Genomic DNA, 16,728 nt, shown 5'->3' on the forward strand with positions numbered 1-16,728 from the left:
ACTGTGTGAGGGGCACAGCTACTTGCTTGATGCATTGACTGGACCTCCCAACACTGCTGACATTTTGGTGCAGATACCACAGCACACCTTCAGGACTCTGATGGAGTCCATGCCTTGATGGGTCAGGAAAAGAGGAATAACACACTATTAAGCAGGTAGTCATAATGTAATGCCTGCTGTGTGTACGTCAGCAGAATCAATCAGTGTAATATCAGTTTAACATCATATCAGAACCAATATCTCCATCATCCAGGACTCCGTATTCCCAGTTTTCTAAATTAGCCAGATCATCTGCCTCCTCAGATTCCTCAGGTGCTCCATCCTCACAGATGGTCCATCCTCATCAGGTGGTCCACCCTCATCAGGATGGACCTCACAGATGGTCCATCCTCATCAGATGGTCCATCCTCATCAGATGGTTAATCCTCATCAGATGGTCCATCCTCATCAGGTGGTCCATCCTCATCAGGTGGTCCATCCTCATCAGGTGGTCCATCCTCATCAGGTGGTCCTTCCTCATCAGATGGTCCATCCTCACAGATGGTCCATCCTCACAGGTGGTCCATCCTCATCAGGTCGTCCTTCCTCATCAGGTGGTCCATCCTCATCAGGTGGTCCATCCTCACAGGTGGTCCATCTTCATCAGGTGGTCCATCCTCATCAGGTGGTCCATCCTCATCAGGTGGTCCATCCTCATCAGGTGGTCCATCCTCATCAGGTGGTCCATCCTCATCAGGTCGTCCTTCCTCATCAGGTGGTCCATCCTCATCAGGTGGTCCATCCTCACAGGTGGTCCATCTTCATCAGGTGGTCCATCCTCATCAGGTGGTCCATCTTCATCAGGTGGTCCTTCCTCATCAGATGGTCCACAGATACTGTCCTGGAAACTTCCCATAATTTTACTCCTGAAATGTCTGTTTTATATAGAAGCAAACTTCTAAAACCAGATCTTCTTCACTCATCCTCATCATGATGTACAGTACAGACCAAAGGTTTGGACACACCTTCTCATTCAAAGAGTTTTCTTTATTTTCATGACTATGAATATAGTATCTTCACACTGAAAGCATCAAAACTATGAATGAACACATGTGGAATTATATACTGAACAAAAAGTGTGAAACAACTGAAAATATGTCTTATATTCTAGGTTCTTCAAAGTAGCCACCTTTTGCTTTGATTACTGCTCCACACACTCTTGGTATTCTGTTGATGAGCTTCAAGAGGTTGTCACCTGAAATGGTTTTCACTTCACAGGTGTGCCCTGTCAGGTTTAATAAGTGGGATTTCAAGCCTTATAAATGGGGTTGGGACCATCAGTTGTGTTGTGCAGGAGGTGGATACAGTACACAGCTGATAGTCCTACTGAATAAACTGTTAGAATTTGTATTATGGCAAGAAAAAAGCAGCTAAGTAAAGAAAAACGAGTGGCCATCATTACTTTAAGAAATGAAGGTCAGTCAGTCCGAACAATTGGGAAAACTTTGAAAGTGTCCCCAAGTGCAGTCGCAAAAACCATCAAGCGCTACAAAGAAACTGGATCACATGAGGACCACCCCAGGAAAGGAAGACCAAGAGTCACCTCTGCTGCGGACGATAAGTTCATCCGAGTCACCAGCCTCAGAAATCGCAGGTTAACAGCAGCTCAGATTAGAGAACATGTCAATGCCACACAGAGTTCTAGCAGCAGACACATCTCTAGAACAACTGTTAAGAGGAGACTGTGTTAATCAGGCCTTCATGGTAAAATAGCTGCTAGGAAACCACTGCTGAGGACAGGCAACAAGCAGAAGAGACTTGTTTGGTCTAAAGAACACAAGGAATGGACATTAGACCAGTGGAAATCTGTGCTTTGGTCTGATGAGTCCAAGTTTGAGATCTTTGGTTCCAACCACCGTGTCTTTGTACGGCACAGAAGAGGTGAACGGATGGACTCTACATGCCTGGTTCCCACCGTGAAGCATGGAGGAGGAGGTGTGGGGGTGCTTTTGCTCAAAATTGAAGGCATACTGAACCAGTATGGCTACCACAGCATCTTGCAGCGGCATGCTATTCCATCCGGTTTGAGTTTAGTTGGACCATCATTTATTTTTCAACAGGACAATGACCCCAAACACACCTCCAGGCTGTGTAAGGACTATTTGACCAAGAAGGAGAGTGATGGGGTGCTGCGCCAGATGACCTGGCCTCCACAGTCACCGGACCTGAACCCAGTCAAGATGGTTTGGGGTGAGTTGGACCACAGAGTGAAGGTAAATATGCCAACAAGTACTAAGCATCTCTGGGAACTCCTTCAAGACTGTTGGAAAACCATTTCAGGTGACGACCTCTTGAAGCTCATCAACAGAATACCAAGAGTGTTTGGAGCAGTAATCAGAGCAAAAGGTGGCTACTTTGAAGAACCTAGAATATAAGACATATTTTCTGTTGTTTCACACTTTTTTGTTCAGTCTATAATTCCACATGTGTTAATTCATAGTTTTGATGCCTTCATTGTGAAGCTACAATATTCATAGTCATGAAAATAAAGAAAACTCTTTGAATGAGAAGGTGTGTCCAAACTTTTGGTCTGTACTGTACATATTTGGCAGGAATCTCTCTCTAGCTTCATGTAAGACAGACATCTTTAACTGGAAGCTCCCTGGACTTTAACAGACTCCTGGTTTGTTTTCTGGCGTCTGCTTTGGGGGATACTCTTAAAGCGTTTCTGGGATAAAACTTTGAGGCATTGATGAGTTTGAAACGCTCGCTCCACCTCTGATTCTAACCAAACATTTCCTGAAAAGCTCTACAAGATGTTAAATTGACTTCTTTTGTGGTTTTATCAACATGTAACTAATTAAAGTTCCACATATTGTGTATTATGAGCGTTTAGTGACTCATGTCTCAGATACGCTCAGGTTTCTTCAAGGTCCTTCTATCCACGTCAGATGAAAATATGTTTATCAGCAGTTTTTTGTTCCTTAGAGGGAAACTTATCAATTCGTTGGGTTGTATCAGGACACACAGAGTCCTCCCGTAAAGATTATCACAGGGTGAGACGGCAGGGCGGATCAAAGTCCGGCTTACATCTTAGTGACCCACAAACCCTCTGACAGCAAGAACAATCAGACACATTATGGATGATTACTCAGGATCTGGATCAGAACAAACCAACTGTGTCGCGTCATTTTATCTACTGAAGGTTTGGGTCCTTTTCTTTTAGGAATATGTTTTTTTTTTTTTATGTGAATGAAGCAGATAAATCTCCTCACCAGTCACCATGGCACCATTTAGGTCCTGTTAATATTTATTTATAAATCTGTCAGGAGCTCAGCTTTGTCTTGTTTCTCTTGCGCCCCCTGGTGTTTGGACCCTGAATTTGCTGATAGACAAAAACCTGCCATAGTACAGGTACATCTGAAAAAACAAGAATGTCTCTAAAAAGCTTAATATTTTTTGTCCCTCATGTCAGAAATGGAAACTCATGTATTATATAGATCCATTTCACATAGAGTGAAATATTTCAGTCTTTATTTCTTGTAGCTTTGATGATTCTGGCTCACCGAGAATAAAAAGTCAAAGTTCAGAGTGTCAGAACATCAGAATATTACATCTTAACAATAAAAAATTATATTTTAAACAGAACTATCAGGCTTCTGAATATTATGTTCATTTCTATGAACTCAACACTGGGTCTGGGCTCCTTTTGCATGGATTACTGCATCAGTACGGCGTGGCATGGAGGAGACCAGCCAGTGGTTCTGCTGAGGTGTTCAGGAAGCCCGGGATGCTTTGATAGCAGCCTTCAGGTCATCTGCATTGTTGGTCCTGGTGTCTCTCATCTTCCTCTTGACAGAACTCCATAGATTCTCTGTGGAGTTCTGGTCAGACCAGTTTGCTGGCCAATCAACCACAGTACCACTATATATTTTGGTACCTTCGGCACTGTGGGCTGGTACCAAGTGCTGTTGGAAAATGAAATCAACATCTCCATTAGGCTGGTCTGCAGAAGAAGCAATGAAGTGCTCTAAAATGTCCTGGTAGATGGCTAAGGTGACTGAGGACTTCAGAAAACCCAGTGGACCAGAACCAGCAGATGACATGGCAACCCAGATCATCACTGACTGTGGAAACGTCACACTGAACTTCAATCAACGTGAAGACATGCAGCTCCCTCCACACTTCCAGCCCCACCTGGTAAATTCAAGGAAAACAGACTTAAAATGAATACATTTTTTACTATTGAAGTAAAATCTCACACTAAACATTTCTGAACCAACCTTTACTCTGAAAACATTTATTTCATGGGGATAAAAATCATCACCAATAGATAACTGTTTACACATTTATTGGCACCAGTAAAATAAGTTCTTTAGAGAACAACCAGCATCGTTAAGACCAAGGAACCCAGCAGGAAGGTCAGGGAGAAGGTTGTGGAAACATCTAAAGCAGGGTTAGGTCCTACAACAACATCCTAAGCTTTGAACATCTCACAGAGCTCTGTTCAATCCGTCATCAGAACATGGAGAGAGGATGGACCACCTCCAGACCTACCAAGACACGGACCTCTACCTAAATTTAATTACCTTCATGCCACTGCAATGTCCTCTTCCTATTATGTCTCTTTTTCATGTTCAACACTTTGAATTGTCTTGCTACTGAAATGTGTTATATGAATAACCTTGTGTGATGGAAATTCTGGTATTAAGTGTTCCAAAGTGTATGACCTTTAGGTTACCTCTCACCTCAGAACATCTGTGTTGGAAGCTGTAAAAACCAGTATCAGACATTTAATGGTTAAAACCCATCCCTTAGGGTGATGTCTCAGGAAGAGCAGATGGTCTGCTCGTAGATAACTTTGTTACATCTGATCCGAGGAGGGTCTAGGGCCATAAAACACAGACTCTTTGAAGTTGAGATAACCTTGTCATGTTTGGTGTAAATGGTGTTTGTGGCTCTGCTTAACTGACTTGCTCAGTGACAGAGTCATTCAAACACTGAATGCCTTTGAATAAAACTTATAAAGACAAAGTCTGGATTTTCTCTAATGAGTTCATTTCTCTCCCACGTTGATAAGAAGATTCCACTACACTTGCCTTGCCTAAACTGATAGGCTGGGCAAGGAGAGCATTAATCAGCGAAGCAGCCATTGGGCCATGGTAGCTCTGGAGGAGCTGCAGAGATCCACAGCTCAGGTGGCACAATTTCTCCATAGGAAAACTCCACAAATTGGACATTTATGGAGGAGAGTTGATGCGACAATAGATGGAGCTAAATCCAGGACCATCCTGGAAGAAAGCCTGCTAGAAGCTACAGAAGACCTGAGGCTGGGAAGAATTTTAACCTTCTAGCAGGACAACCACCCTACACATACAGCATACAATGGATGATAGATCAGAGCTAATTCATGTGTCAGGATGGCCTAGTCAAAGTCCAGAATTAATGATACTGTATCAAGACATGAAAACCTATGTCCACAGACTATCCATCTCAATCTGCCTATTCCTGAGCAGTTTTACAAAGAAGGAAGGGTGAAACCTCCTGTCTGGAGATGTTCTAAGCTGGTAGAAACAAATCCCAGAAGACCTGCAGCCAAAGGTGGTTCTACAAAGTACTTCATAATGCTCTACTTTGTGCTGATCTGTGTCATGAAATTCTAGTCAAATATACTGAGGTTTGTGGTTGTTATGAGATAAATGTGCTGTATATGTGAAACACTGACCACAACAGACATCTCCATAAACGGTCACCTTCTAGTAGCAGGTAGATCATCTCCTGTAACAGAAAGGATCTAGATCTTTATTGTTTATATTATGTATAAGAAGTTATAAGCTACTGAGTTCAGCTTATATTCAGTCACATGTTTATAATAATTGTGACAGACTGACTCAAACATGTAAATGTTCTGTTCTAGTCTAAGAACCGCAATGTTCCGACCCAAAAAATAAACTTTAGATGAATCACAAAAAAGATCCTGAAACTCAAACATGTACGTTTAAAGCAATAATATTGACACGTCTGTGTCTCTCTACTGATAATTAATCTAGAGTGTCACACAGATAGGGACGAATGTCATCACTGTCCTATGAAACTATCAGAGAGTTTAGTTTATATTATCAGCACTGTAAACATCATGTTCATGAAGATTAAAATCCAGATGTCATCTCATTACTTTACGCTGCGACAGCCCTGAGCTCAGCATCTCCTCCATACAACTCTGCTGCCTATAAATACTGATGAGGACACCTTCAACATTCATCAGCTGGCTGACTGACTGAACAGGTAGGACTCCAGCTCCTCAGCATCACTTCTCTGTAACAAACCTGATCTGAAAGAGTTAACTCTGTGTTTCTTTCAGAGAGATCCAGGATGATCATGAAGATCCTCGCTGTCTTCGTCCTCGTCTTTCTCACAGGTCAGAAAATCTTGATGCTTTGGTAAAAATCTCATAAAATAAACAAGGTTTAAAACTGTGTTGTCTCTGCAGGTTGTAATGGTGGACACCATGAACACCTATCCCAATACCAGGTAGAAATGGTGCAGGATGCTTACTGGAAATATGTTCAGAAGTCCACGATGACCTCGGAGGACAGTGTGGAGGACATCAGATATTCGCCTCCAGGACAGTATCTGTGGTAAGAGGAAAGATCAACGCATTTCTACAGAGCCTTAAAGCTGGATGGGTATTTAAAAGTAACATTCATTTATGCTTAACGTGGCCCCTTGTGAAACTATAAAAAGCTAAACTTAGAAAGACATGGACATATTTCAGATACCATAAAGTCATTATTTATTAAACATCAAGAGGTTGAAATAGAAAAGCTAAGAGTGAAGAATCCAGTCCACCCCACGACCCAACAGCTTTTAGAACCATGTTTAACAGCAGTAACTCTCAGGACTCCTTATTGCAGCACCTTGATTCTTTGCTTTTGCAGCCATTCTGTTGCAGATGGCATGAGGTATTTATGCTGATGTGCTGTGTCTGGGTTTCTCCAAACACGGTTCTGTCCATTATGGTCAGACATCTCTACTTTGGTCTCATCTGTCCAGAGGACATTGTCTCAAAAGCCTTGTCCTTCATTCAGATGCAGCTTTGCAACTAAGTCCTGCTACCATCTTGTTTTTAGGGAGAAGAGGCTTCCACCAATCATAACAGCCAGACTGGTTTAGTTTTTTTCTAATTGTCCTGTCATGACCTTTAACCTTTAACCTGCTCACTGAGGCTTGTACGGTCTAAGCTGGAGCTCTTCGGTTTTTGGTTATTTCTCTTACCTTCACGCTCTGACCTTGGGCTGAATCTATCCACTTTTGGTAAGATTGGCAGCAGTCTGAGATGTTTTACACAGTTCCTCTCTGCAGAATGATGGACTTCAGATAGTTTGGAGATTACATTCTAACCAGGTTGATTTTCAGTATCAAGGGCTTCTCTAAAATTATTGCTGATGTATTTCTACCCTGGCATTGTGCTAACACACATGTTTGCTCCAGAGCAGCAAACTAGAAAAACTCCTGCAATGCATTTGATCTGCAGCCCCTAGTTGCTACTCTCTCCCTGAAATACTTTGGAAGAAGATGGGTGCACTTAGTTTTTAGACTTGAAGAAGGTGTGTCTATTTAACACTAGCTATATTTTAACTATCCTTGACATGTTTCAAGGAGGACTGTTGTTTTGTACTGTGAAAAAGTTAAAGTCATCCAATAAAACCATACAGAATAACTATTTAATTTGAGCCCAAACTATTTACTGTCTGAAGAAACGAGGTGTTCCTCAGAGTTCTGTTTGTGTCTCTGCAGCTTCCTCATTTCACAGAGCATCAACGTCATCCACACATTCTTCCGCCTTGTTTACGCTCATATAGTTTTGTGGACCACCGACTTTTTCCACAAGCTCTGCCATGAGGTAGACCACCTTCACCACGAACTGGAGCATTTTTTGCACCACTTGGAAGATGACATACATTACCATGCTAAGGAGCTGGCGGCTCAAATCCGTTGCAAGTTGGAGGATCTCAAGAAGTGTGCAGCCCACTACATTGAAGGCTTGGATTCCAAAGGCCTGAAGAAGGCCCTGATCCAGAAATGCCAGGAGCTACACGAGGATTTGAATAAGTGCTTTGAACACCTGCACACTCACAATCATCATCAACATGATCACCATCACCATCATTATGGTCACCTTCATCATCAACTTGATCACCATCATTATGGTCACCATCACCACGGTCACAAACCTCCTGGTCATAAACATCCTGGCCACCATCATCATGGTCACAATCATCCTGGTCAGAAACCTCCTGGTCACAATCATCCTGGCCACCATCACCATCATCATCATGGTCACCATCTTCCTGGTCAGAAACCTCCTGGCCACCATCATCATGGTCACAATCATCCTAGCCACCATCACCATCATCATCATGGCCATCACCATCATGGTCACCATCTTCCTGGTCAGAAACCTCCTGGTCACAAACATCCTGGCCACCATCATCATGGGCATAAAGATGGAACCGACATGAAGAAGAAAGTTGATGAAAGCATGGAGGGCTTTAAGGCCACTTTGTTCTCCCTGGTCCATAGCTTTGAGATTAAACTTGCCCAGACAACTAATGAGATCAATAAAAAAATTGTTCCACATAGAAGGAGACACGGGGCTAAGCTTGTTCAAAACTCAGATCACCTGAAGGACGACCTGGAGTCTATATGGAATGACTGGATGTCCTTCAGTCAGAAAAAGACCCACTGAACGGATTTGAAGACAGCTTTGTCTAATGGTTGTTAGTAAAATAAACACTTAAATCTGTACAATACTGAGGAGGCAGCATCTAGTTTTTCAGTTTTATACTAAAACATGTTGATGGAGACCTATTTTTCTGACACGAGATGATTTGCTGAATTGTTAATAAAATGTCTCTAATATTTTATTGATCAAAATAAAATTTGAAATACAGAAAGTCTCTTGTTGTCTTTCTTCAAATATTTCTTTGCAACTTATTTAATGAGACATAACCAACCCAATTTTGGTCCTTCCTTTTGTTCTGGAAGATTTGTGTGTTTGGAAATAGTTGTATTCTCTCTAATACAACTAAAATAGAGCCTCTCAGACTATCAGCCAGTAATGCTAACACAGCCAGTAATGGCTGTGTTAGCTATTTACTGGCTGATAGTAATGGCTGTGTTAGCTAATAGCTGTGTTAGCTGCTAGGTGTGGCTGTGTTACATATTAGCTGCGTTAGCTATTAGCTTTATTAGCTATTAGCTGTAGTAGCTACTAGGAGTGGCTGTGTTAGCTATTAGCTGTGTTGGCTACTAGGTGTAGCTGTGTTAGCTATTAGCTTTGTTGGCTATTAGCTGTGTGAGCTACTAGGTGTGGCTGTGTTAGCTATTAGCTGTATTAGCTATTAGCTGTAGTAGCTACTAGGAGTGGCTGTGTTAGCTATTAGCTGTGTTGGCTACTAGGTGTGGCTGTGTTAGCTATTAGCTTTGTTAGCTATTAGCTGTGTTAGCTACCAGGTGTGGCTTTGTTAGCTATTAGCTGTATTAGCTATTAGCTGTAGTAGCTACTAGGAGTGGCTGTGTTAGCTATTAGCTGTGTTGGCTACTAGGTGTGGCTGTGTTAGCTATTAGCTTTGTTAGCTATTAGCTGTGTGAGCTACTAGGTGTGGCTGTGTTAGCTATTAGCTGTGTTAGCTACTAGATGTGATTGTGTTAGCTATTAGCTGTGTTAGCTGCCAGGTGTGTGTGGCTCTGTTAGCTATTAGCTGTATTAGCTATTAGCTGTAGTAGCTACTAGGAGTGGCTGTGTTAGCTATTAGCTGTGTTGGCTACTAGGTGTGGCCGTATTCGCTATTAGCTTTGTTAGCTATTAGCTGTGTGAGCTACTAGGTGTGGTTGTGTTAGCTATTAGCTTTGTTAGCTACTAGGTGTGGCTGTGTTAGCTATTAGCTTTTGGCTACTAGGTGTGGCTGTGTTAGCTATTAGCTTTGTTAGCTAATAGGTGTGGCTGTGTTAGCTATTAGCTATTGGCTACTAGGTGTGGCTGTGTTAGCTATTAGCTTTGTTAGCTACTAGGTGTGGCTGTGTTAGCTATTAGCTATTGGCTTCTAGGTGTGGCTGTGTTAGCTATTAGCTATTGGCTACTAGGTGTGGCTGTGTTAGCTATTAGCTTTGTTAGCTATTAGCTATGTTAGCTATTAGCTGTAGCTGTTTTAGTTATTGTAAGATTGTACAAACTATTTGACTTCTTCAGCTTTGCTAATAAATAATTATTTCCATTGTAATATTACTAAATCATCTTTTACATTAGCAATGTAATATGAAATAGCATAAAACCTACAAAGTACTGACAAACAAACTAACTAGTATATGTCTAGTATCAGTTCAAAAACAGTTAATAACCAGTAAAGGACTAACATACAGTGGGGAGAACAAGGATTTGATGCACTGCTGATTTTGCAGGTTTTTCCACTTGCAAAGCATGTAGAAGTCTTTATTTTTTTTTTTTATTATAGGAACTCTTTAACTATGAGTGACAGAATCTAAAACAAAAATCCAGAAAATCACATTGTTTGATATTTAGGTAATTAATTTGCATTTTAATGCATGACATCAGTATTCGATCAGTCAGAAAAGCAAAACTTAAAATTTGGTATTGCAGATAGTGCCCAGCACTGTACAACTTTATATGTGATTAAAATGAATTAGGATTTGGCTTTTGAGAACTTAAGACTGACTCCAGGTCCTTGCCTTGGGCTGGTAGCAAAAGAACTGGGTAATAGAAAGAGTTAACACTATAAAAGACTAAAACTAAGGTTAGCCATTAAAATGTACCTAAGGTTAGCCAAATGCAAGTGTTAGATCAGGATTAATCCTGAAAAATCATTGTCATTTGTATGCAGCTGCTGGACATTCTTCAATTTCTGTTTGCAGACAGACAGACAAGCTTCTTTTAATGTATAATGGGACTACTTCCCCCTTACTTCCCCCTTACCTGACTGCTTTTATGACTAGGCCCAGCACCCGGTATGGACTGTGCTCCCAGGCTTTTCATCATTTGTTCGTTCCCTGAGTTAGAACAGAACCGGGTAAGAGAGCAATTAAAAATGCTGCCCTCTCAACCTGGAATGATTTTGAGAAAAGAACTTGGTTGAGGTTAGCCACTGAAAAACTGGTCAAATTTCTGCTGAGACGAGCTTTGATAACCTGACCAGATTACCCGGAAAAGGTTAATATTTACCAAATATAAATGAATTAGAGGAAGGGGAAATGTAGGTATTTGTCAACAAAAATATATTTTGGGAGAAATGATATGTTTTACTGGTGGGAACTGTAAAGCTAAATACTGAAGTCTTTCATAATACCTTCAAATCAGAAGCAAACATTGAAGCTGAGCGTTTTATTAAACTCCAATGAGTCTGCAGCAAAGGAAACAAAGTGCCAGGCAATGAAAGTATTTGCACTGAAATCATGTATTTTAATGAAAGAATATCATAGACATCATTATTCTGCAGGAAATCATCGGCCTGAGAAAAAAGGGACACAAAATGTCATCTTTGATATGTTTAGCATTTAAAATCAAAAATAGATGTTTCCTCTTTCTCAGATGTTAACAGAAACTCATTAGCGATGAATCGATTCAGTTGTCCTTTTCTGACTCTGTGCCCAGTCCTCCCACAGATACTCCAGGTCATTCTTCAGGCTGTCTGAAGCTTTTTTCAGTTTGCCCCAATGTCTTCTTCTACGTGGAACAATTTTCTTATTGAGGCTGTAGGTTGTGTGGGTAAGTTTGACCTCAAAGCGGTAGACCAGGGAGAATATGGTCACCTTAAACTCCTCCAGGCTTTCATGCACCTTCTTTTTCAGAGCATTTTTGTGGTCATGGCCATGGTGATGTTGATGAGGGTCTTTGTGGTCATGATGGTATTTGTGGTCATGGCCATGGAGATGTTGATGGTGGTGCTTGTGGTCATGATGGTATTTACAGTTATGGTGGCCTTTATGGTCATGGTGGTCTTTGTGATCCTTATGGTCCTTATGGTCATGGTCATGGTGTTCTTTGTGGTCATGGTGGTCTTTGTGGTCATGGTGGTCTTTGTGATCCTTGTGGTCCTCGTCATGATGGTCATGGTGTTCTTTGGGGTCATGGTGGTCCTTATGGTCATGGTCATGGTGTTCTGTGTGATCATGGTGGTCTTTGTGTTCAAGGTGATCTTTGTGGTCATGATGGTATTTGTGGTCTTGGTGGTCATGGTGTTCTTTGTGGTCATGGTGGTCTTTGTGATCCTTGTGGTCCTCGTCGTGATGGTCATGGTGTTCTTTGGGGTCATGGTGGTCCTTATGGTCATGGTCATGGTGTTCTGTGTGATCATGGTGGTCTTTGTGTTCAAGGTGATCTTTGTGGTCATGATGGTATTTGTGGTCTTGGTGGTCATGGTGTTCTTTGTGGTCATGGTGGTCTTTGTGATCCTTGTGGTCCTCGTCGTGATGGTCATGGTGTTCTTTGGGGTCATGGTGGTCCTTATGGTCATGGTCATGGTGTTCTGTGTGATCATGGTGGTCTTTGTGTTCAAGGTGATCTTTGTGGTCATGATGGTATTTGTGGTCTTGGTGGTCATGGTGTTCTTTGTGGTCATGGTGGTCTTTGTGATCCTTGTGGTCCTCGTCGTGATGGTCATGGTGTTCTTTGGGGTCATGGTGGTCCTTATGGTCATGGTCATGGTGTTCTGTGTGATCATGGTGGTCTTTGTGTTCAAGGTGATCTTTGTGGTCATGATGGTATTTGTGGTCATGATGGTCATGGTGTTCTTTGGGGTCATGGTGATGATGGTGACCATGATAATGATGATGGGGGATATGCAGGTGTTTAAAGCATTTATCCACATGCTCATGCAGCTCCTGGGTCTTCTCCAGCAGGGCGATCTTCAGACCTTTGGGGTCCAGGGCTTCAGTGTAGTGGGCGGCGCACTTCTTTAGCTCCTCCAGCTTGGAACGGGTTTGAGCTGCCAGCTCCTTGGCGTGGTAGTGTAAGTCAGCTTCTAGGTAGAGCAGAAAATACTCCAGGTCGTGCTTTAGGTGATCTACCTTGTGGCAGAACTTACGGTAGAAGTTGTTGGTCCACCAAACTATATCAGTGTACACATTACAGAAGAAGTCATAGATGATTTCGATGCTCTCTGCGATGAGGGAACTGGAGAGATACAAACAGAACCCTGATGATCACCTTGTTTTAGGTTCTAGTTAAACATTGATTCAGTTAACTTTCATTAGATATCTTGTTTATGTTAAGTCCTCCTTCTCAATCTCTGTTAAAGTTAAACCCAGACATGTTTGGTGAACTCCTGGCTACATTTAAGCACCTAAAACAAAGAAATCGGTTTTATTAAGAAGGATAAAATGTGTCTGACTAGAGAGAGAGAACTTGCAGCTTGAAGGAACCAGAACATCCATCCTACAACCATGTCAAGGTTAGTTACAGATATGCCTGTGCTTCTGACCTGAAAGTTAAAGAGATGTGTCCATGGTTTAAGAAGAGGCATTTATAACAGTAAAAAAAAATAAAATCAGTCTCTGCCTAAATCTCAGCAAATACCCATCCAGCTTTAATGCTTTGAAGAAATGTGTTGACCTTTCCTCTTACCACAGATACTGTCCTGGAGGGGAATCCCTGATGTCCTCTACATACTCCCAGGGAGTACTGGTGGATTTCTGAACATATCTCCAGTAAGCATCCTGCACCATTTCTACCTGGAATTTGGATGGGTGTTCATGGTGTCCACCATTACAACCTGCAGAGACAACACAGTTTTAAACCTTGTTTATTTTATGAGATTTTTACCAAAGCATCAAGATTTTCTGACCTGTGAGAAAGACGAGGACGAAGACAGCGAGGATCTTCATGATCATCCTGGATCTCTCTGAAAGAAACACAGAGTTAACTCTTTCAGATCAGGTTTGTTACAGAGAAGTGATGCTGAGGAGCTGGAGTCCTACCTGTTCAGTCAGTCAGCCAGCTGATGAATGTTGAAGGTGTCCTCATCAGTATTTATAGGCAGCAGAGTTGTATGGAGGAGATGCTGAGCTCAGGGCTGTCGCAGCGTAAAGTAATGAGATGACATCTGGATTTTAATCTTCATGAACATGATGTTCAGCTTTCAAATGATATAAACTTGCTGATGCGTTTAACATGGGACCATTTGTCTCTGTCCATGCAACATTTGTGGAATATCCGTAAAAAGAAGAGTCAGCGTTCTTGTTTTGCATTCTGATGCAGGTTGGAGCCACAGTGTCAGGGTTTTATTTTTCTGTTTGATTTCTGACAAATACTTTTGTAAGACAAATGTGAGCATCTCACTTTAAACACATTTATTTTATTTCCTAGCCCTGATCTGGTTGCTAATTTAGAGCAGTTTTAAAAGACGAAAGTTGTTTTACAGCTTACAAAACCAATCCTTAGAAGAAGAGAGAACATGCAAACTCCATGCAGAAAGAACCCTGGCAGGAAGTTCAACCCAGGACCTCCTTGCTGCAAGGCAACAGTGCTACCAGCTGCGCCACAGTGCAGCCCACCTAACATAACCAAATACATTTCATTATTGACAGTAAACATTCATAGTTTAATGGCTGATATCAACTTAACGGTTTTAGACATAGCCTTTAATTATTACTTATTAACCTTTACGGGTGGCACAGTTGGTAGCACTGTTGCCTTGCAGCAAGAAGGTCCTGGGTTCAATTCCCGACCGGGGGTCTTTCTGCATGGAGTTTGCATTTTCTCCCCGTGCATGCTGGGTTCTCACCGGGTACTCCAGCTTCCTCCCACAGTCCAAAGACATGCCTGTTAGGTTAATTGGTCTCTAAATTGCCCTTAGGTGTGAATGAGTGTGTGCATGGTTGTATGTGTGTTGCCCTGTGATGGACTGGCGACTTGTCCAGGGTGTACCCCGCCTCTCGCCCATAGACTGCTGGAGATAGGCACCAGCTCCCCCGTGACCCACTATGGAATAAGCGGTAGAAAATGACTGACTGACCTTTACAGTTGAATGCAGATGGCAGAAGGATAAACTTCAGGTGTCATAAAATGCAACTGGAGTTCTTATCAGAAAATTGTCAAGGATGCTAGAAAAAACATTTCTCTGCTATCATTCATGCAAATTGTCACAAGCCCAATATTTTATTTAAAACTATTGAATTGGGTCTTCGTGCAAGTCAGACTATCTGTGTCGAGCCTTTTCAGAAAACGTGAAAACGTTCTTCACCTTTTCATTGAAAAAGTATAATCTTTGAAAACTCAGAGTTCTCACTGTATTCACAATCCATCTACCATGTCCTGTGCTCTGCTATTTTTGACAAGTTTGAGCCTGTTTCATTGCTAACCTTGCAGGATATTGTTGCTTGCTTAAAGCCTTCTGGCTCTCCATATGATGCTCTCCCTCCTCGGCTCTTTAAAGAGGTCCTCCTTAACATAGCACCAAATGTACAGTTAATTATTAATAACTTATCCTCTGGGGTTGTTCCTACAGACCTTAAACAGGCAGTAATTCAACCTTTACTTACAAAACCTACTCTTGATCCTAATACTTTTCAAAATTACAGGCCTATTTTAAACTGCCTTTCATCTCTAAAGTCCTTGAAAAGGCAGTTTACAAGCAACTAATGGGTTTTTTAGAAATATATGACATTTTAGAGATCGTTCAATCTGATTTTAAAGCTCTACATAGTACTGAGTGTGCCCTTTTAAGAGTTTTCAATGATCTGCTCCTAGCAACAGACTCAAGGCAACTGTCTTTTTATTGTGCTCCTCGATCTAACTGCAGCATTTGACACAGTGGACAACACAATTTTAATTTCTCATTTAGAACAGTGGTTTGGGGTAAAAAGTAAGGACCGAACATTCTCGGTCAAACTAGGTGATTTTGAATCGTCTGCCTTTCTTCGTTATGGGGTCCACAAGGCCCAGTGTTAGGCCCTCTTCTTTGTTCCATTTATCTGCTACCACTTGGCTTCATCTTCAGGAAACATGGAGTTTCCTTTCATTGTTATCCAGAGGATTCCCAAATTTATCTCTGTCTTAAAAAGGCAAAGGGTTACGCATTAGATTCCTTGTTTAAATGCCTTGATGATATAAAGGCATGGATAGCCTTGAACATTCTGAATCTGAATGAACAAAATACACAAGTGATGGTTTTTGGTAACACATCAAAGACCTCCTCAGTAAATCTTGATAACTTGTCTCAGTATGTTTGGCCAATCATCACAAACCTAGATTAGGGCAGTCGTGAAATCTAGTTTCTTCCATCTAAGGCAGTTAGCCAAAATAAAGTCCTTACTACCAAGGCAGCTGTTTTGAATGGTTATCCATGCTTTTATCGCACTCAGACTGGATTACCATTACGTACTATACTGAGGGATTAGTGATACATTCATTAGGTGTCTGCAGATTGTGTAAATGCTGCAGCGCAGCTCTTATCTGGAACAAGAAAGTCTGAGCACATCGCTCCTGTTTTAATGTCACTCCACTAGTTACCTGTATATTTCAGAATCCATTCTAAAGTTCTTCGATTTGCTTTTAAATCTGTTAATGGGTGGGCCCGATTAACTCTCTTAGCTCCTACAGCTACATATACCTGTCCGCTCCCTTAGGTCCACCAACCAGCAGCTCCTTTAAGTGTCAAAAACTAAGCCTAAACTAAGAGGTGGCCGTGCTTTTTCTGTAGGCGCTCCGAAAATGTGGAATGAGTTGCCAGTACA

General features: G+C 41.7%; 1 protein-coding gene and 1 long non-coding RNA gene across 2 annotated transcripts; one reads left to right on the plus strand and one right to left on the minus strand.

The window, feature by feature from the left end:
* Positions 1-6,105: 6,105 nt before the first annotated feature.
* LOC124879891 (histidine-rich glycoprotein-like) lies at positions 6,106-8,914 on the plus strand. Its single transcript, XM_047384712.1, has 4 exons — positions 6,106-6,264; positions 6,341-6,397; positions 6,470-6,617; positions 7,777-8,914. The coding sequence occupies exons 2-4, from the start codon at positions 6,352-6,354 to the stop codon at positions 8,726-8,728; spliced, it is 1,146 nt and encodes a 381-aa protein (XP_047240668.1). The 5' UTR covers positions 6,106-6,264; positions 6,341-6,351; the 3' UTR covers positions 8,729-8,914.
* A 4,710-nt stretch (positions 8,915-13,624) lies between these two features.
* On the minus strand, positions 13,625-14,350 carry LOC124878925. The gene is made up of 3 exons (XR_007040900.1): positions 13,972-14,350; positions 13,839-13,895; positions 13,625-13,766 (listed from the first exon to the last, which is right to left on the minus strand). It is a non-coding gene; the product is annotated as an uncharacterized LOC124878925 (long non-coding RNA).
* Between the last annotated feature and the right edge of the window lie 2,378 nt (positions 14,351-16,728).

This window comes from Girardinichthys multiradiatus, chromosome 13 (assembly GCF_021462225.1).
Source record: "Girardinichthys multiradiatus isolate DD_20200921_A chromosome 13, DD_fGirMul_XY1, whole genome shotgun sequence".
Taxonomy (NCBI): domain Eukaryota; kingdom Metazoa; phylum Chordata; class Actinopteri; order Cyprinodontiformes; family Goodeidae; genus Girardinichthys; species Girardinichthys multiradiatus.

Bases quoted from the DNA above. Each gene is read 5' to 3' on its own strand.
- LOC124879891 (XM_047384712.1), top strand. From the start codon at position 6,352: ATGATCATGAAGATCCTCGCTGTCTTCGTCCTCGTCTTTCTCACAG. The intron at 6,398-6,469 runs GTCAGAAAATCT...TTGTCTCTGCAG, and splicing joins CGTCCTCGTCTTTCTCACAG to GTTGTAATGGTGGACACCAT. The intron at 6,618-7,776 runs GTAAGAGGAAAG...GTGTCTCTGCAG, and splicing joins CCTCCAGGACAGTATCTGTG to CTTCCTCATTTCACAGAGCA.